The 20,691-nt window shown below is 37.7% G+C and overlaps 1 protein-coding gene and 12 non-coding genes across 13 annotated transcripts; 11 read left to right on the top strand and 2 right to left on the bottom strand.

Moving 5' to 3' along the window:
- Nucleotides 1-453: 453 nt before the first annotated feature.
- On the top strand, nucleotides 454-526 carry trnar-acg. Its single transcript has one exon. It is a non-coding gene; the product is annotated as a tRNA-Arg (tRNA).
- A 125-nt stretch (nucleotides 527-651) lies between these two features.
- On the top strand, nucleotides 652-723 carry trnae-uuc. The gene has a single exon. It is a non-coding gene; the product is annotated as a tRNA-Glu (tRNA).
- Nucleotides 724-1,032: 309 nt separating this feature from the next.
- On the top strand, nucleotides 1,033-1,104 carry trnah-gug. The gene has a single exon. It is a non-coding gene; the product is annotated as a tRNA-His (tRNA).
- Nucleotides 1,105-1,300: 196 nt separating this feature from the next.
- On the top strand, nucleotides 1,301-1,381 carry trnas-gcu. Its single transcript has one exon. It is a non-coding gene; the product is annotated as a tRNA-Ser (tRNA).
- Nucleotides 1,382-2,239: 858 nt separating this feature from the next.
- On the top strand, nucleotides 2,240-2,312 carry trnar-acg. Its single transcript has one exon. It is a non-coding gene; the product is annotated as a tRNA-Arg (tRNA).
- A 125-nt stretch (nucleotides 2,313-2,437) lies between these two features.
- Nucleotides 2,438-2,509, top strand: trnae-uuc. Its single transcript has one exon. It is a non-coding gene; the product is annotated as a tRNA-Glu (tRNA).
- A 573-nt stretch (nucleotides 2,510-3,082) lies between these two features.
- trnas-gcu lies at nucleotides 3,083-3,164 on the top strand. The gene has a single exon. It is a non-coding gene; the product is annotated as a tRNA-Ser (tRNA).
- Nucleotides 3,165-3,678: 514 nt separating this feature from the next.
- Nucleotides 3,679-3,750, top strand: trnae-uuc. Its single transcript has one exon. It is a non-coding gene; the product is annotated as a tRNA-Glu (tRNA).
- Nucleotides 3,751-5,053: 1,303 nt separating this feature from the next.
- trnas-gcu lies at nucleotides 5,054-5,135 on the bottom strand. The gene has a single exon. It is a non-coding gene; the product is annotated as a tRNA-Ser (tRNA).
- A 787-nt stretch (nucleotides 5,136-5,922) lies between these two features.
- trnas-gcu lies at nucleotides 5,923-6,004 on the top strand. Its single transcript has one exon. It is a non-coding gene; the product is annotated as a tRNA-Ser (tRNA).
- Nucleotides 6,005-6,562: 558 nt separating this feature from the next.
- Nucleotides 6,563-6,644, top strand: trnas-gcu. The gene has a single exon. It is a non-coding gene; the product is annotated as a tRNA-Ser (tRNA).
- Nucleotides 6,645-7,656: 1,012 nt separating this feature from the next.
- On the top strand, nucleotides 7,657-7,738 carry trnas-gcu. Its single transcript has one exon. It is a non-coding gene; the product is annotated as a tRNA-Ser (tRNA).
- A 2,184-nt stretch (nucleotides 7,739-9,922) lies between these two features.
- ak7a (adenylate kinase 7a) lies at nucleotides 9,923-20,509 on the bottom strand. Its single transcript, XM_046836467.1, has 18 exons — nucleotides 20,372-20,509; nucleotides 18,532-18,657; nucleotides 16,288-16,396; nucleotides 16,091-16,185; nucleotides 15,521-15,631; nucleotides 15,354-15,437; nucleotides 14,644-14,732; nucleotides 14,432-14,522; nucleotides 14,265-14,342; nucleotides 14,019-14,168; nucleotides 13,763-13,891; nucleotides 12,739-12,820; nucleotides 12,145-12,273; nucleotides 11,790-11,855; nucleotides 11,462-11,659; nucleotides 10,709-10,929; nucleotides 10,205-10,363; nucleotides 9,923-10,057 (listed from the first exon to the last, which is right to left on the bottom strand). The coding sequence occupies exons 1-18, from the start codon at nucleotides 20,456-20,458 to the stop codon at nucleotides 10,022-10,024; spliced, it is 2,040 nt and encodes a 679-aa protein (XP_046692423.1). The 5' UTR covers nucleotides 20,459-20,509; the 3' UTR covers nucleotides 9,923-10,021.
- Between the last annotated feature and the right edge of the window lie 182 nt (nucleotides 20,510-20,691).

Genomic DNA, 20,691 nt, shown 5'->3' with positions numbered 1-20,691 from the left:
TAGCATTCCACGGCCTTAACAACTCAGCCACCTCGTCCTTTGAGTTTATTTGCGCGTGTTTTTACGTGTTGAGTCTAACTCCATCCACAGACGAAACGCTAGGTTGAAGCTGCATAGTGTTTTATTAGTTATCTATTCTTGTGCTAATACCCTATCTAAAAGTTTTGCTTGTCAGATAAAGCAACAATTTTTTATGCTCACTGGATCAAAGGTTCACTATATGACTCTCTGGATTAGGACGCCTGCAAAACAGAGTAAAATAAATGCAAATAAAAACATCATAGAGTAGTGGCTAATAGAACGGCCTATGTACACAGCATCCCAAACTTGAATTCAGGTGATTTTTTTTGCTGTGCTTTTGAATTCTTGGTTTGGTCGTGGCTCGCGTCCAGTGGCGCGGTTTCATGAAGGGGATCAAAATGAGTGAGTAGCTCATTCAGGTAGCTCAGGCTTGGGCCAGTGGCGCAATGGATAACGCGCCTGACTACGGATCAGAAGATTCCAGGTTCGACTCCTGGCTGGCTCGGCTCTTTTTGACCTTATGCACGATGCCACAGTTTGACACACTGATATCAAAGGGATGTGTTTCAATGGATTCAAAGTTGGTCCTCATCTGACACAGCCCTTTGTGATCAGGTTTCGACGTCTGTTTCCCATATGGTCTAGCGGTTAGGATTCCTGGTTTTCACCCAGGCGGCCCGGGTTCGACTCCCGGTATGGGAAACCTTGTTTTTGCTTCAATAAGGGCGTTGAATTCTGCATCCACATTTTGCTCGAGGAGCCACAGCTACCCCAGCTGGTATTAGAGTCATGGCATGGTGCTTTCAACATAGCACGCTAAATCTGACTTTGGCCACGTTTTGCGTCACGCTTGTAAGTTGACTTTCACAAAGCTCAACGCTGTACACCATTGAAATGGTTACCAGAAGGAAAGACGAATGAGGTGAACAGCTCCCAGTGTGGCCCATGTCGTCAGCCAGTAGTTTACGCTCCAGGGCAAACATCCCTTTTGCGCCACCGCAAGCGTTTAACGCCGTGATCGTATAGTGGTTAGTACTCTGCGTTGTGGCCGCAGCAACCCCGGTTCGAATCCGGGTCACGGCATGGCCTTTACCCGCCCTGTGTCGGTTGCCATTGGGAAAACCGAATGAACATGTGCTATGTCACCCCAAGATTCTGCGGCTTTTTAAACAGTTATCATTTATAGTGTTTTTAGATTTTCTTCTTTTCAATTACTATTTAAGTCCTTAGGTCTGTCTTGAAAAATAGGGCTTCGTCAGGATATTGGGTTGCGCCATGTGACGAGGTGGCCGAGTGGTTAAGGCGATGGACTGCTAATCCATTGTGCTCTGCAGCGTGGGTTCGAATCCCATCCTCGCCGGCTGCCGCTTTAAGAGTAAGCACAAAAATCCAGTTTTTGCACAGTGACGTTAGACACTTCCATGGAACTGTCTGACTTTGTTTCTGCGGGAAATGAAGCCCGATTTCCTTTTTTTTTTTTTTTTGAGAATTACCGTAAAATTGTGTATGTGAATTTGTCTGAAGATATTACTATTACTAATATTTAGGGACCAGCTAAGAAAATTTGACCACTAAATGATTAGAAATCTAATAGTGTTTCCACCAGACACCAATTTACAAGATTCATGCTAAGAAACAGGTCAATTTTACTATGTGCAGTGGAGTTTGTTCACCTTCAGGGAAAAAAAGTGTAAGCAAGAGGTAATTTTAAAGCAAACCAACCGACAAAGATGGGATTGGAATCGACAATTTCAGAGAACAATGGGTTAGCATTCCACGGCCTTAACAACTCAGCCACCTCGTCCTTTGAGTTTATTTGCGCGTTTTTACGTGTTGAGTCTAACTCCATCCACAGACGAAACGCTAGGTTGAAGCTGCATAGTGTTTTATTAGTTATCTATTCTTGTGCTAATACCCTATCTAAAAGTTTTGCTTGTCAGATAAAGCAACAATTTTTTATGCTCACTGGATCAAAGGTTCACTATATGACTCTCTGGATTAGGACGCCTGCAAAACAGAGTAAAATAAATGCAAATAAAAACATCATAGAGTAGTGGCTAATAGAACGGCCTATGTACACAGCATCCCAAACTTGAATTCAGGTGATTTTTTTTGCTGTGCTTTTGAATTCTTGGTTTGGTCGTGGCTCGCGTCCAGTGGCGCGGTTTCATGAAGGGGATCAAAATGAGTGAGTAGCTCATTCAGGTAGCTCAGGCTTGGGCCAGTGGCGCAATGGATAACGCGTCTGACTACGGATCAGAAGATTCCAGGTTCGACTCCTGGCTGGCTCGGCTCTTTTTGACCTTATGCACGATGCCACAGTTTGACACACTGATATCAAAGGGATGTGTTTCAATGGATTCAAAGTTGGTCCTCATCTGACACAGCCCTTTGTGATCAGGTTTTGACGTCTGTTTCCCATATGGTCTAGCGGTTAGGATTCCTGGTTTTCACCCAGGCGGCCCGGGTTCGACTCCCGGTATGGGAAACCTTGTTTTTGCTTCAATAAGGGCGTTGAATTCTGCATCCACATTTTGCTCGAGGAGCCACAGCTACCCCAGCTGGTATTAGAGTCATGGCATGGTGCTTTCAACATAGTACGCTAAATCTGACTTTGGCCATGTTTTGCGTCACGCTTGTAAGTTGACTTTCACAAAGCTCAACGCTGTACACCATTGAAATGGTTACCAGAAGGAAAGACGAATGAGGTGAACAGCTCCCAGTGTGGCCCATGTCGTCAGCCAGTAGTTTACGTTCCAGGGCAAACATCACTTTTGCGCCACCGCAAGCGTTTAACGCCGTAATCGTATAGTGGTTAGTACTCTGCGTTGTGGCCGCAGCAACCCCGGTTCGAATCCGCGTCACGGCATGCCCTTTACCCACCCTGTGTCGGTTGCTATTGGGAAAACCGAATGAACATGTGCTATGTCACCCCAAGATTCTGCGGCTTTTTAAACAGTTATCATTTATAGTGTTTTTAGATTTTCTTCTTTTCAATTACTAAGTCCTTAGGTCTGTCTTGAAAAATAGGGCTACGTCAGGATATTGGGTTGCGCCATGTGACGAGCTGGCGGAGTGGTTAAGGCGATGGACTGCTAATCCATTGTGCTCTGCACGCGTGGGTTCGAATCCCATCCTCGTCGGCTGCCGCTTTAAGAGTCAGCACAAAAATGCAGTTTTTGCACAGTGACGTTAGACACTTCCATGGAACTGTCTGACTTTGTTTCTGCAGGAAATGAAGCCCGATTTCCTTTATTTTTTTTTTTTTTTTTTTTAGAGAATTACAGTAAAATTGTGTATGTGAATTTGTCTGAAGATATTACTATTACTAATATTTAGGGACCAGCTAAGAAAATTTGACCACTAAATGATTAGAAATCTAATAGTGTTTCCACCAGACACCAATTTCCAAGATTCATGCTAAGAAACAGGTCAATTTTACTATGTGCAGTGGAGTTTGTTCACCTTCAGGGAAAAAAAGTGTAAGCAAGAGGTAATTTTAAAGCAAACCAACCGACAAAGATGGGATTCGAATCGACACTTTCAGAGAACAATGGGTTAGCATTCCACGGCTGATATCAAAGGCATTTGTTTCAATGGATCCAAAGTTGGTCCTCATCTGACACAGCCCTTTGTGATCAGGTTTCGACATCTCTTTCCCATATGGTTTAGCGGTTAGGATTCCTGGTTTTCACCCAGGCGGCCTGGGTTCGACTCCCGGTATGGGAAACCTTGTTTTTGCTTCAATAAGGGCGTTGAATTCTGCATCCACATTTTGCTCGAGGAGCCACAGCTACCCCAGCTGGTATTAGAGTCATGGCATTATGCTTTCAACATAGCACGCTAAATCTGACTTTGGCCACGTTTTGCATCACGCTTGTAAGTTGACTTTCACAAAGCTCAGATCCTTGAGGAACACCAAACTTTACCTCAGAGAGTGTGGAGAACTCATCAACAAACTGATAGCGATCAGTCAAATAAGACCAAGAGAGAGCTGTTCCCTTTATTCCAACAACGTTCTCAAGTTTAGCAAGCAGTATTGTATGATAAATGGTGTCAAAAGCTGCATTCAGGTCGAGCAAAACAAGTAAAGAAGTTCTTTCATCTTGATACATTTGCATTCATTAATCCACAACTGATCCCACAAAAAAAACCTTTTTCTCACACTCCAAACAGAAACAATTAAAACTGACGGTCATAACTTTATATTGTTGAAATCTAAAACACAATTTCGTGTTTGTGTTGAAAAGAGATGATATCATTAAAAGAGAATCGGCGGCGGGTCCACAATGAGTTAATACGAGTTAATAGATTAAATTTCGTGCCTATATAACAAATTGGCGTGAGACTGGGTTGTATATTTAATAGTGCAGATTTAGGAGAAGGTGGCAGAAAAAGACGAGGTGGCCGAGTGGTTAAGGTAATGTACTGCTAATCCGTTGTTCTCTGCACCTGTGAGTTCAACTCCCATTCTCGTTGATTAATGAGTTTTAAAAATAATCTTCATGGTTTATTCTCTATATCTAAAGGTGAACAAACTACACTAAGTAAAATTGACTGGTTTTGTAGCATGAATCTCAGAAATTGGTGTCTGGTAAAAACACTTTTAGATTTCTAATCATTCAGTGGTCAGATTTTCTAATCTGGTCCCTAATTAATAGTAATAGTCATATCTTCATACAAATTCACTTACTGCATCAAACAGGAATCAGTTTGTCTGATGTAGTAAAGGCAGTTTTAATGCAGTGACTTTAGTCACTTCTATTGAACTGTCTAACTTTGTTTCTGTGGGAATGAAGCATGATTTCAATTTTTTTTATTAAGGGAATTACATTAAAACTTTCAATTTTAATTAGGTCAAACACGTGTGAAGTCTCTGTTGAATGTGTTGTTCACAAACCAGACTAACTGGGATATTTGAGTTTGATCTTGGAGGTTCTTCTGTAAAAGATATTCAGTAGTTAAAATAGTGGAGTTTGTTCACCTTCAGGTAAAGAGTCTGAGCAAGAGGTAATTTTTAAAACTATCTAATCGACGAGGATGGGATTCGAACCCACGCGTGCAGAGCACAATGGATTAGCAGTCCATCGCCTTAACCACTCGGCCACCTCGTCTGTTGAGTTTAAAGGGTTGTGTGTGTGTGTGTGTGTGTGTGTGTGTGTGTGTGTTTTATGGGTTAAGTCTAACGCCATCTATTGACGGTGCATTGCTATGAAACAAGACTAACAAGAAACACAGATACATCAAAACATATACATACATACGTACATACATACATACGTAGCTAATGTTTAAAATGTTTAATCTCTTTCACTGTCCAAGCACAAAAGAATGGGAAATGTCAGTGTCTGTGAATGTATTCTCACTATGACGTCACATAGCATTTTGACGGAACAGCGATGGCGTCACGTCAAAAGAGTGCGTTACGTGATAAGGCGTCTCGCACACAGAGTCATACATGTTAGACGCATTTTCGGTAGTAAATTGTTATATTTAATAATGTGTGCAGTTTTATTCTATGAATGTTTGCATTTTTTCGTGGATGTGAATCATCTGTAGTGTTGATTGTAACAGTGGAGTTTAATATAAGAATGCGGTACAGATTTATTCACGGTTAGGCAAAGAAAGTGCAAAATTGTATATGTTTGATGTATAATACGAATATCGGCAGAATAAAAAATGATATGCGCGCTGCTAGAATCCGTATGGAAACTCACAAGTAAACTTCCACCGGAACTTTGGCACCATTTTGTTATATTGTTTGTGACCATATTTATCCAGTAGATCGCCATTTATTGACGAACGTCGCTATTTCGGCAGTATTTAAAATCTGTTAAGAAAAAGCTCATATTTAAGTCCTGCTGTTACATTCTATAGATGATTAGTGAGGCGCACGCGCAGGACGAGGTGGCCGAGTGGTTAAGGCGATGGACTGCTAATCCATTGTGCTCTGCACGCGTGGGTTCGAATCCCATCCTCGTCGGAAAGTATTTTTTCTTCTTTGTCAAATTAATTATAGAATCATTAAGAATCACATTAAACACCATATTATGGTGATTATTCAATACAATTTAAAAGGTTTATGAATTAAAAAAAGGTGTGTGAATGAGAATATATTTGTAACATTTACTCTGTTTTAGACTTTTGCCCAGGCAAAATTGATATTGAAGACCCCAATGTTTCTAACCTTTTTATTTATACAAACCATGTTATCCCTACTTTTTGTATTTACTGTATTGAAACTTTAAAAAAGGTCAACGATAGTTGAAAAAAAGAAAGAAAGAAAAAGAAAGGTCATCTGGACCAGTTCTTCTTCTTATTAATATTCCTAGGCCATTCCAACTTGTTTTTAATTAATTAAAAATGCTAAGTTAAGATTATGTAATTTTTTTATTACTCACAGTGACACACTGACAAAATCGTAGATCAGTTATTTATTTACAGTAACAAACACGTCCACTACTTGGGATAATTAACATTTTCCTACTCTATACAGTAAAATTTGGGGTAAATGTTATTTTGAAGCCAGCCGGCTTTAAGGGACGAGGTGGCCGAGTGGTTAAGGCGATGGACTGCTAATCCATTGTGCTCTGCACGCGTGGGTTCGAATCCCATCCTCGTCGGTTTGTGTGTTTTGAAAATAATCTTTATGGTTTACTCTCTTTACCTAAAGGTGAACAAACTTCACTACACAAAGTCAAATTGACTGGTTTCGTAGCATGAATCTCGGAAATTGTTGTCTGGTGAAAACACTTTTAGATTTCTAATCATTCAGTGGTCAGATTTTCTAATCTGGTCCATAATAATAGTAATAGTAATATCCTTAGACAAATTCACATACTGCATCAAACAGGAATCAGTTTGCCTGATGTAGTATATTTGTTTGGGTCTAAAACAGTTTGTGAGCTAATTCTGATCCAGAAATAAATAGAAAAAAAAAAGCATTGATGTAAGAAAGAGTATAAAAAGGCAGTATTAATGCAGTGACTTTAGACACTTCCATTGAAATGTCTGACTTTGTTTCTGCGGGAATGAAGCCTGATTTCCATTTTTTTTAGTTTAGAGAATTACACTAAAAATTAAAATTAGGTCACACAAATGTGAAGTCTCTGTTAAGATTATAATCTTATTAGAAATTACTCACAATAACACACACAGACTAAATCACGCAGTAAAGTAATTTATTTACATTAACAAACGCGTCCACTATTTGGGATAAATAACATATTTACCTACTCTATACAGTAAAATTGGGGGTAAATGTTATTTTTCCAGCTGCATATTTACTTAGTTTCCCACTCCCACTGAAGCAAAGTGAAAGAAACAAATTAAAAGTTTGGTTAATGTCTTCCATTATATAAACAATTGCACCACCAGACTGTCACTGCAGTGGCTGTGTATTGACTGTATTATAGATTGGAACAGTGGAGCTTGGTGTATGAACATGGTACTTTTATGTTCGCTGTTGGACAATGGAAGTGTAAAACTTTGGCATTCTAGCCAGATCCAAATTGAAGATGGGAATCAAACTTTGACATGGAGAAAACAAGCGATTTGTAGTCCATGTACTCATTTTTGGAGACTCTGAAGTCATCTACCATCCACTATACATGTTGCTGCTTTAGCCAACAAGAAGACGAGGTGGCCGAGTGGTTAAGGCGATGGACTGCTAATCCATTGTGCTCTGCACGCGTGGGTTCGAATCCCATCCTCGTCGATTTGTGTGTTTTGAAGCCGCATTGCAACTTCAAGTTTTGCTGTTTTTGTTTTGTAATTTGTATTGGGTGTGGCTGAGGTTATTATTATATATTACTAGCTAACATAATACTTTGTAGTGTGAATGAAGTGTCTAGTTTATTTATAGTATAATCTATAACTAATAGCATGTAGCAAGAAGTAAGTCAGTCAGTCAGTAAGTCAGTAATTCACTGAGTCAGTCAGTGAGCCAGTCAGTGAGTCAGTAAGTCAGACAGTAATTCAGTAAGTCAGTCGGTCTGTCTGTCTGTAAGCAATCACAAACTAAGACATCCCATGTTGATGACATGCATCACTCTCAAGAAGTTTAGAGCAGCGGCCCCCAACCTTTTTTGCGCCACGGACCGGTTAAGGTTTTGCTGATTAATACAACAAAATGAAATGATACGAGCGGCATAAAAATTGGTATTTTCGAAATGTAATAATAAACGTGAATCCACAGTGTTGTTTTTTGTTTATTTTGCTAGCTTGGGGGTTTGAATTTAGCGATAATGTATTATGTATTAGCGGCCGGAGCAGCCCTTTTTAGAAGGTAGCAGATGAAGGTAAGAAAAGTGACTGGAGCATCATGACATGCATCAAGAGTGAGTCATAGACAGATGTGGCAGAGAGAATCCGGTAATTTTCCAAAATAAAACATCGTTCAGAATCAGATAATAAATAAAACGGAAATAATGTGTTATGTATTCTTTCAGTGCGGCCCGGTACCATTTGACCCACGGACCGGTGCCAGTCCGCAGCCCGGGGGTTGGGAACCACTGGTTTAAAGGATTCCAAATTGAGTTTACAAATCAGAATAAAAGGAAAGGAAAGGAAAGGAAAGGAAAGGAAAGGAAAGGAAAGGAAAGGAAAGGAAAGGAAAGGAAAGGAAAGGAAAGGAAAGGAAAGGAAAGGAAAGGAAAGGAAAGAAAAGGAAAGGGAAGCATTCAGTTGGCCACATTTAAAGTAGTTAAAATCAATAAATGCCTCATAAACTGTTCAATAGCATACCCTATTCATAGATCATTAATTACTGACTAGAACGAGTTTTATAAACACTTACTGCATTTCCTTGCACAATGACAATAAAGTTGAATCCAATCTAATCTAATCTAATCTAATATATTCAGGTTACAAATGTTACATTTGGAAATTAATATGAAATTATAGTTTAATTTGAGAACTATAGAAGTATAGAAGTATCCCAAATTCAAGTGAAAATCCTATACGCCAGAGACTTGCAGAAAGAACAGGCCTCATCTCTTTTAAAAAATAAAATAAAATGGGAAATTATAATTATTTGAAACAAAATTTTCTTTTTGATCTGTGCTATAAATGTTATTTTTCTATGATTATGAAAGCTTTAATTGTCAAAATCACTAAATTAGCAAATTACGGCTGTAATTCCTAGCGAGGAATGAAGCGCAGAGGTCGAGAGCTCTACCTCACCCACCTCACCACTGCGCAATTCCATTCACACTGAAATGAGTTTGTTGCTATCTATAAAGCTGCCATTAAAAAAATACCATGGAAGGCAATAATTTTCCCATGCCAAAAAAGAGGGCACATGTATTAATGAAGATGTATTAAATTATTCTCTTCATTTCATAGCTTCTCTCACAGGTGAGCTGCATTCAGGAGGGTTTATTTATGTTTGAGATTCTATCCAAATATATTTCAGTCGTCTTGTGTAGCCAGGGTCAAAGAAATCTTACTTGAGGCCTTCAAAACCAACAGTGCAGGCACCTGTAGCTTTAAATATATGATACTGAAACTGTTGCATTAACCAATCAGATGTAGAGTTGGTCACACAGGGGCCTGTTATACTGCATTTCTGTATAATGTTGATGGTTTCTATAGCCGTGGCATCAGAATGTTGTAAGATGTGGACTGATTCAGGCAGGACATCACTGAAGGCCTAGGTGTGAAATGCATGCAGGTGTAAATCTGCCTTTGTCTGTTCAGTATCAAAAGGGAACCCATCTTCATCTGGGTGACAATTAATATCCATTCATTATAGTTTCATTATTGATCAACTGCTCATTGATGAAGACTCAAGACTAATGCCAAATCTCCAGGAATGTCTTGAATCATGTGTGTTGGTTATGTGTGTATTGTGTGTAATGGCATATATTAACTTGCACTAAATTTTATGAAAAATACACAATTTACGACAAAGCTTACATTTAATTTGTGAAGGACAAGAAATTGAGTTGCATTACACAGGTTTGTGTATAAAAAATATAATAGCCCTGTGTAGGGCAAACTAGTCTTCTGCGTTGTTTCTTAGAAGATATTCAGCCTGCAAAAAACACACACACACACACACACACACACACACACACACACACACACACACACACACACACACACACACAAAATTCACAATAAAGTATAAGTATCAATGAATAAAGCTTGAAAATACATATAGAACAAAGTATAGAAGTACCAGAAAGTCGATAGGTTGATCTGGCTTCACTTTGCAACATGCCACAAGCCCTTCTCTGAGAGCCGGCATGACGTACTTCATCAGGTAGTGTCTCAGCGGAAGAGAACGTGCCTCCAGTAACTCATGCTCCTGCTTTTCCACCTCCATTCTGTTCTTGTCCTGTATTGACATTATAATCAGATGTTTTGCTGTGTAACTAAATAACTGACCTCTCCAGCTTTCAAACCTCAACTATCAGTATCTGATTTTACCAATGCCCTTGTGGCTGAATGATCACAAATCCCCACTACCACACTCCAAAGTCATCTTCCAAGAAGACTGAAGATTATTATACCAGTAAATAGGTACTAAATGTGGAATGGGATTTTCAGTAAGCTCTTTTGAATATTATGGTCAGAAGCACACAAACCATTGTGCATACAGTTTAGGTGTATTACCAGTCAAATTGTGCATCATGATACATATGCAATTACGTCTTTTTAATCATAGTAGTGTGTGAATTACCCATTCCTCCAGCTGAGCAATCAACCTGGTCAACTCCTCGGCCTCTCTGTGTGCACGTTCAGCAGCGTCCTTCATGGTCCTCTCCTTTTTTTCCGCAGCTTGTTTCCTTTCCTGTTCCTCTACTTCCTCAGGTGTAAAGCCGTAGTTCCTGGGAGCTCCCACCATCTTGATTATTTTCTTCACTACGTCTCCATTTTCAGGGTCATTCATGCTGTTGATCTCTAAGAAGTCAACACATAAACATTAATCCAACACATACCATTAGAGGAGGTGGTAGCTTAGTGGTTAAGGCTTTGGATGCTGAATTGGAAGGTCACAAGTTCAAATCACTAGATAAGGGTGTCTGCCAAACGCCATAAATATAAATCTATGCAGGACATTTAACTTCTTGTGGTTTTCATGTTTATAGTTAGTAATTCATGTTTTCTAATATACTTATTTTGCTATTTTGTACACAAAAGCTCTATGTTCTCTATTCTTCATATTATTCTATTATCTACTGCCATTTAATGACATTTTAATGCCATTTAAAGCAATTTAACTGCATTTTATTTTCACTGTACTTATACTATACACAATGACAATTAGGTTGACCGAATCTAATCTTATCTTATAATACAGATTAGATGTTGATGTCAATTAACAACCAACAAGGTTAGAAATATATGTGCTATGATACAGTTGTATTAGAATATCCCAGGTTTTATTGTTACAACAATTTTTTTCGATAAGATCCTCTGACAATATCCTCACCTATGTGCTCAGGGTGGATTTCCAACTCATCGAAATAATCGATTGTCGTTTCATCTTTCGCGTATGCGTCCCTGAACATGGACAGTCGCTGCACAAACTCGTCCTGGGTGTAGTGCATCTCTTCAGCTATGGATTGCGGAAGGTTCCGGACTCGCTCTTTCAGAAACTCATCATTAGCATCGAGGAAAAAGACGTGCTCTGCAAGGAAAAAATTACAAACACGCTTGCTAGCCCTAAAGTATCTGCGACAGTAGGATATATGTAGATGGATATTTTAAATAAAGCTGTGATTTTCCCCCATGTATTGTTGATTTATCACAAAATGTACCTGGTATTGTCTTTTCGTCATGTGGCAGTAAGTTAGACCTGATGTTCTCCGGTTCCTTTTCTTCATCTGAAACATGTTGAACACATGAAAGTTATTAAAGTAAAGTATACACTTTATGGACAAAAGTATTGGGACACCTGACTTCTACAGCTGACTTTACTAAGACCCTTGTACCTGAAAGTAGAGAGCACAAATCTCCACAAGAACTAGTGGAACATCTTTGCAGAAGAGTGGAGATTATTGTAACAGCAATTTAGGGGAATAAATGTGGAATGGGATGTTTAAAAGCACATGAGATGTCTACAAATCTTTGTCCATATACTATATGTCACTGCCACAGTATTTAGTGCCTCACCATTGAAAAGCCTGTTAGCTTGCTCGAGAGTACAGGGAAAGCCGTCCAAAACATAGCCATGGTTTCTACAAGGCTTTGACTGAAGCTTCTCTCTAATGATGTGCAGTATAATCTGGTCTCCAAGCAAACCTACACACACATACACACAAACACAAACAAAATAAGTGTATTGAAGCACCCTAGCATCCTTCCATGATCGCAGACCATCATTCAACTTTGTATTCCTGTGCTGTGTTTTTCATATTTGGGAATGAATTTCCAGTTTCACTGCACAATACAAAGATAAACATAATTTAAATCAGAATAAAACTTAGCGGGTGTATCATATGGGGATGGAGAATCCCTTCGTTTATATAGAAGTCCCTATTAGCTTACTAGTTAACTTTTGCTAAACATGGTACCATAGATACACAGGATAATTTGCAGCTGTCTGGGCTCCACAAAAAATAGAATTTGCTGGCTTTGTTTGGGACTCGCTGTGTAAATGCAATGATGCATTGATTGATAAAAATCCTGTCTTTAATTGTCAAAATGTGAGTTGAAATAAATCTCTTCTATAAATAGGGAAAAGTAAACCTTGACTTGGAAAAATACCATATTTCAAAGCGTTGAGCTGTTTCTCAGTTGCCTGTAGAGTTTCCTCTGTGTGTTTCTCCTCACACTGAAGCAATTCCTCCTGTACGAACAGTCCACATATATACCATGAATTTAAAACAATGTTTATAATTTATAATACTGAAATAAGAAAACACCTAAAAACCAGGGTTCCCCAAATACGGCCTGCCCCCACTTTTGAAATGACCATTTAAACAATGCCAGAGACACATTTTGACAATTTTATTTTAAATATGTTTTACTTATATCATATATGTATTTAATAATAAAGGTTAGCTTTTAAACAAAATTTTTTAACAGTTTTTGGATTTAGTGATAGGCAATAGTTCCAGCAATCAACTAACTGTGACTTGACTTCTAGCACTGATAGTCGAGGCACCAATAGTTTATTGCTGAAACTATCAGCTATTTGCAAAAATCCATACCGATAGTTTTTCCGGCTACCATTCCACTGTCATTACAAGAGCGGCCTCTAGAGGCAAATCACTGATGCCAAGTGCTGTTTGTTTTTAAGTGAGTGCAAATTTAAATTTAATTAGAATATATTCATTATATATTTATAAATAAATATATTCATATATTTTTTTTCCCTTAGCACATTTTCTATACTGTTGTCAGTACTATTTTACATGGAGTGTTATGTTTTTTTATTCAGTATCCATTTGAAAGATATTAAAAAACTAATAAAAAAAACTAATTTGAATATGAAACCATGTCATTATGATAGTAATAACGCTTTTTTAATAGGCTATATAGCTCTTGAAAAGTATGATGCAAAACAAATTAATAAACTAATCTAGAATTAGGAGGCATAATAAATACATCTAAAATAATAATAGAAATCTCCACAATAATTCTGTTAGTCACTCCGGCCCATGTAATTTTCTGTTGCAGACCTAGCCCCCTATTAAAGAAAGGAAAAATTATATTTCCTTCAAAGAATAAAGATTGGGGACCCCTGCTTAAAACACTGTGGTAGCAAAGAACTTCAAATCCCACTGACCAAATGCCTTATTCTCTCTTGGACCGTCTCTTTGCTACCGATATGATGCAGTTTGTAATATTTACACAACTGTGCTGCGATAGAACTCTTCCCGACTGCCGGCGGGCCGAGGAGACAAATCTTGATCGGCTAAAACAGAATGCAGTTTGTGACCGTTAATGACAGTACATACAGTAGTGTACTGTATATGTGCAATACAATACACAATTGAAATATCAGTCACTGTGTCAATACATGCACACAGCTACACACTTACATAAAACCCTCTGGCCTGTCTGTACTCCTCTACAACACGCTCGATGTTTTTAACAAGCCCAGATTCACACACCCAAGACACGTTCAGCCTCGTCTTTAGCAGAACTGTCTCAATGAGGAGGTTTACACTAATGCAAGCTAGTTCGGCTCCCTTAGGGAAAGGAAAGTGTGCAAAACAAAACGATCAGACGTATGTTTTAATTAAACAAATCCATTCTTTCGTGAAATTTTATCCATAAAGTTATACCGTAAGCTCCTTGGTGAGGTGCAGGTTGTCAGTAGGAACATTCTGGACCTCTCCAGGACCCAGCACATTTGCAACAGCCTGGTTGGAAGGAGGAGTAATGGTGACATCAGAGATAAAGCTCGTTTGTTTAAGAATTCACGAGGACAAAGCTTGTATATAGACCTCACCTTTACAATATCTTCCAAAGAATTATGTGAGTCGTCCACGGCAATTAAATAGTGCATTTTGGATTTGTGACTGATGACGTTCTGCACTATGCTGGAAACACAAATTACACAGTCAGCACACAACCCTGGATTGGGTCACGTGATCTAATTTGACAATGTACAAAACATCATAATGCATTTCGGTGTCATGAGATGATTTTCAATCCATTTACCCGGCCAGATCGTAGACATGGATGGTAGGAATGATATTTGTGCCCGGCTCTGGTATAGGGATCTGGCTCAACTGACCAAGCCAACATGCCTGAAAAAAGTCATATGCATCATTAAAGGAACAGTGGTTAAAAAAAAACCTTTTACACTTCTTTTCTGGTCCATAAGCCAAGATGTTGTCTGGCAGAACTACAAGACAGAAGATATCCCCACATAGACTTGTTCATGTTGTTTAGGACATTGAGTATGGAGGGGGTGGTAGCTCAGTGGTTAAGATGTGGGACTTCTGGTCAGTAGGGTCACAAGTTCAAATCCCAGCACCAAACCCAGCTGGGCCCTTGAGTGACACCCTTAACCCTCAACTGTTCAGTTGTGTGAATGAGATAATAGTCACTCTGGATAAGAGCATCTGCTAAATGTAACCTATGCAAATGAACTTAACATTGTATATTTGAGGTGCAACATGGCCAGTTTTACTACCATAGCATGAGCTGTAAAATGTTTACAGTAACTGCCCTAAATTAAATTAGTCTATTTATGCGTGTATTTTATGTAGGTATGTCGTCAACTTTGTATGGTTGTAATATGGGCATGCAAGCGCTGAAAACACCCAAGGAAAGAAGGGTTATGCAAAAAAAAAACATATAAATACTCCTCAATATTAATTAGATAAGTATATAGAAAAGAAAAACATATTCATATCCAAAATTACCTTAAAGAAGAAATGGAAAATGCCCTCTTCCATGCCATACTGCATCCCTGCACCAATAACGTAAGTTCGCAGCTTGGACTTTTCCTGAAGGAGAACATTATTCAAGTCAAAAATTAGCACAGAGCTTAAATGTTGAAAAAACTGAACAAATCTGGCTCGTTTCTAACCGTCTTTCCCAACTTCAATACAAGCTTCTCTGCACTAGCATGTTCCTTGAAGTTTGGATGTGGCCTTTTCCGTGTGTAGTCTTCTTCGTTTACTGGAGTTTCAGGATTATCCTAGATTTAAGAGATTCAAGATTTTTATTTGTCACAAAACATAGTAACATGCATACACTCGCAGTGAAATGTAAACCTGATCGGCCTCTGACAAATTTGTGCACTGGATAAAAGGGACAATGAATATAAGACAAGAGAAAATATGAGAAAAAAAAGAAAATAAGAGATGATATGTGAAAATATATTAGATAATGATTTAGTGGTATTTAGAAAATAGTGCAGAAGGAACGTACAAAATTTAATGAGGTATATCAAACCAAAAGCCAAACTAGTCAAGTGAGGAAGAATGTCATTTATAATTGTAAAATCGAAATAATTAAAAATATATATTTCTAACTCCCAAAAGTGTATTAAATCATATTGGGGTTTTTTTGTATAGAGTTTCATTTCACTGCGTACTGCACTGTATATGGTTGAAACGACAATAAAGCCTACTTGACTTGACTTGACGTGACTTACAGGATCACCTGGATTAGTCTTTGCCCAGGTCATTAATGTTGACACCAAAATGAATATCTTGGTTGATGTAAAGTGTTCAATTTCACTGAAGAGGGCTGTGATAAAAGAAAAAAAAAAACACATACCAAAAAACATTTCATTTTGAATGAAGCAGAAGTGGCTTGTGCTAATAGATTGAGTAAATGTGGAGGGATCACCTGAAACAGCCCATGTAGCTTCATCAATCACTTTAGCATCTTCTGAGATATTATACACAACAACATCACAACCCAACAGGATTTGTAGGAGCTCGTCTCGCTGTAAGGCCTGAAATGAGCAGTTTGGAAGGATTTAATAACCATCGGCTGTGGTAGTGATATGACGAGTCTGTACAAGATTAACATTACTAAGACTGTCTATACCCGGTCATGTGACCAGCCAAAAAAAAGGAAGATATTAATAATTTTTATTATTAATATATCCAACAGTTTACATTGAGTAATATATAAATATATTTTATTTATTTAATTTTTTTATGATTATATAATCATATACTTCATATATTTTAACATTTATTTTAAAATAGATTTTCATATATTTTCTATAGTTTATAGTTTTTATTTATCTACCTTATTTTTTAATCGTTAATTCTATTTCTTTTTATGCTTAAATGTTGGACAGTCGTACAAAGCATTTCACTGCATGTCGTACTCTGTATGTATGTGTATGTGACAAATAAAATCTGATTTGATTTTGAGTAATAATGTAATATTACAGGTGCATCAAGCATTCACCAAACATCAAACATTGTGACCATAAGATTTGTATGTGCCTTTTGAACATCCCATTACAAATTTAGCCCCCATTTGCTGTTAAAATGACACCCACTCTACTGGAAAGATGGTCTACTAGATTTCTGAGTGAGATTGTGAAGATTTGTGATGATTCAGCGACAAGGGTGTTAGTAAAGTCAGCGTCTGATGTAGGGTAAGGAGGCCTTGGGTGCAGCCTGCATTACCCCAAAGGTGTTCAATAAGGTTAAATGTAACAAGTAGATATGCGATAATATGCTTTTCAAACATCTACTGTTTCCCTTTCAGCCTAAAAAAAATTAAACATGGGATTTGCAAATGTTTGGACACCCTGATAGGTCAGTGCTTAGTTACAGAACAAATCACAGCTTACAGATTTCTTATTTATTCGATTTCAGATTGATCAAGTCTGGCCACTGTGAGGTAAACTCTAAAAGTTTCATTGTACATTTCTTGAAGTAGGTAATGGGGATTTTTGTTTTGAGGTTTTGGATCAATGTCTTATTGTTGAAGCCAATCTTTTTCTTGCTTCTGTTTTTCTTGCAACTGCATCTCATATACTTTTTGATTTTTGCTGATTTTGACTCAGAACCATTATTCCATTTATCTGCAGATATAAAATACCCAACGCATAACGCTTAATAGTTTTAATAGTTTTATTAAAAAAAAAAAAAAAAAACGTTTGTTCTTCCTCTCCAAACCAGTGGTGAACTGTAAGGAAGTAAATGTAATTTGTTACTGTACTTAAGTAGCTTTTTCGCATATCTGGATTTTTCATTTGGGGAGACTTTAACTTCACTACATTTTAAAGTAACATTTTTTACTTTTTACTCAACTACATTTTGCAAAATCAGTCGTTCCTTTTTATTTATGAGTAGATAAAAGGTAACTGATCAAGCACACAGCAAGCCACCAATCAGGGTAGAGCACTGTTTTGAACTTGTTCTGATTGCTGCTTGTTGGTATCTACCTACACTAACATCGATTCAGTATCAGTTCAACAGCAAGCAGAACATTTCGAGAGGAATGAATGATGGAAGAAACTCCTGACTCGAACTTGCCACAACACCCATGGCCTTATATGTGCGATTTTTGTAAGTAGTTAAAAGGAAGGTTTTGAGCTCATGATAATTTTAATAGATATCAATCAGTGTTTGACTCATTAACATCATTTTATTGAAAGATCGGTGTGCCAAGAGCTACATTAGAGTATAAGCCATAAAAAAATCATAGTACTTTGGATACTTAAGTACATTTGAAGGCAAATACTTTTGTACTTTTACTCAAGTGAAAGTTTTACTTTCACTGCAGTAATATTTTACAATTCAGACACTTTATTCCATTTATCAGCTGACAACGCATATGGAAAATATTTGACTTTATTTGAAAAAAACGGTTATTGCACAATTATTTAATTCATTTCTCAGACATTGGTATGCACATACCAAACAATTTCTTCCTGCTATGCCTCAAGTTCAACAAATATTAAGTAACTGTGGGTTTTGTTGCTGTTGTTGCATTTACATAAAAAATGATCAAACACTGTATTTAGGTCAGGGGTGCCAAAACTTTTGCATGCAACTGTATTTAAAATCTATATTAGCCACATCTTCTGAACTGTTTTGTTTTTTGTTTTTCATGAAAACTTACCGAGTATTCCTCCAGAGCAAACTTTTTCTGGTTTTCATCTTTATTGATAACAGTCCCTACAATCTCAAAGCGCTCTCCTGGTCTAGGTTCTTCAAAGAAACTTCCAGTAGCACATTTGGACAGATACTGTGGGAGGATGTGACAAAAAAAGATATTTACATTTATGGCATTTGGCAGACGGCTTGCAAAGTGTTTTGAAGTCTCGGTCAATAAATGCATTCTGATTCTGGAACATTAGGACACAGACTAAGAATAATATCAGTCTAAAACCCTGTTGGGAGAAAAAATAGATAGAAAGCAAGTCTTTTCTATCTTAAACATGCAAATCTGAGAACTTCTGGAAGAGGTAAAGATTATATATTTTTATGATTATATAAATAAGATATTTACCAACACCAGGAAAAAATTGAATAAGAAGTTAAAATGCCTGCCAGAGAAATAGACTAAGTTCAGGATTTAAGTTCATGATCATTATATAGCTTCTTCAACAAACTATATAACACCTACTTTTTTCTAAGCTGCATAAGGTACTTTAGACAGTAAATATAACAAAAATAATCACAGTGGATATGATTTATCAAACATAATATACGGTATTAGAATTACAATATTACAATATATGTGACTCAGCAGTTCAGACATCAAGTAGAAAATTGTGACAGTCCAGAAAAGGAAAATATTGATCATACTGTATATATTACAAATATGTAATAAATTGAGTATTACAAGTGATGTCACAGGGGCACCAATCATTCCACATTGAGTCCCCATTTGCTGTTATAATAACCCTATTCTCTCGTCCCACCTCATGAAGATTGTGGACCTTTAAAGAAGTAGATGCCGACTCCACAAACATCCCGTACCATCCAGAGACGTACCAGTGCCAATTGGATCCCACTTCATGGGAGTTTGGACACTGGACCTCCTTGAGTGTTTAAAGGCTCGGGCATGGAGAAGCTGGTGTTGGATCTTTGATGATCGCAAATGTTGAGTTTTATAACCACAAATGACTGTATAAGACTGTAGAAAGAACATTACTTATAATCTTATACTCCAGTGCTCATGTTAGTTCTCACTCTCCAGTGTTCTGTATTGATTAAAGATTTATGATCACACTCTTGATGTCACCCAAATGAGGATGGGTTCCCCTTTTGAGTCTGGTTCCTCTCAAGGATAAATACACACCGTTCACCTTAAATGCTTTGAGACAATGCCTGTTGTGAAAAGCGCTATAGAAATAAACTTGACTTGACTTGAATTCTTCTGGGAAGATGTTCCACTAGATTTTGAAGTGTGCTCATGAAGATTTGTCATCATCCAAAGGATACCACCAACAATGTTATTAGTAAAGTCAGGTACTGAGAGGTGAGGTGAGGAGATCTGGGTTGCAGTCAACATTTCAATTCATCCCAAAAGTGCAGTGAAATCAGTATGTTTTAAATCTACAGCCTACAAAAACCTATCTGCGGGATTTGCAAATGTTTGGACACCCTGATAGGTCAGTACTCATCCAGATAGGTGTTCAATAAGGATGAGATCAAAGCTCTAGAGCAGGCCACTCAAGATCTTCCACTTCAACTCCCTCAAATCTTTATTGGCGGAAGTGGATGTGGGAAAACGTCCACATCCAAAGGCAACCTATACAACTGTGTGCCTACAACTTTGTGAGTTTGGAGAAGAACCTGTTTGAGACCTGATGTGGGCAGGTGAATCAGAGTTGGTGGAGGGGTCGCAGCACTGGGGTGATGTGAGAGAACTTTGGATGGACTTGTTAAAAACATGTCGCAGCCTGAACTTCAAATCTTCACTTAAAGGCCACTTAAACGGAGCATTTTCTTACCTTGGCGATGTGTTTCGATGAGTAGGAATCTATATGATTTATAAAAATCCGTTTGGAGCGTTTAACCTGCTTCCGCACACCTGCCATGTTTTCCCGTTGCTAAGGGCGAGTTTGACGCGCGCGCTGGTTGCTAAGCGTAAGTAAGGAAGTAGTACTACTTCCTGAACGAGTGGAAAAAATAAAATAAAAGTTTATTTATTTCTATAGTTATAAAAGTTAATAGTTTAATTAACGTTTAGATTTGAGTCAGGTTTTTAAATTAATTAACTATGATTACCTGCAAATAATAATATTTAAAATATTAAAATAATAATAACTGG

This window comes from Silurus meridionalis, chromosome 23, assembly GCF_014805685.1.
Source record: "Silurus meridionalis isolate SWU-2019-XX chromosome 23, ASM1480568v1, whole genome shotgun sequence".
Taxonomy (NCBI): Eukaryota; Metazoa; Chordata; class Actinopteri; order Siluriformes; family Siluridae; genus Silurus; species Silurus meridionalis.
This window is presented reverse-complemented; position numbering and strand designations above follow the sequence as displayed.

Excerpts from the sequence above, each read along its gene's own strand:
- ak7a (XM_046836467.1), bottom strand. The coding sequence starts at position 20,458 with ATGGCAGGTGTGCGGAAGCAGGTTAAACGCTCCAAACGGATTTTTATA. Across the intron at positions 12,821-13,762 it reads AAGAGAGAATAAGGCATTTG|GAGGAATTGCTTCAGTGTGA; the intron begins GTCAGTGGGATT and ends CTGTTCGTACAG. Across the intron at positions 12,274-12,738 it reads GCTCAACGCTTTGAAATATG|GTTTGCTTGGAGACCAGATT; the intron begins GTATTTTTCCAA and ends ATGTGTGTGTAG.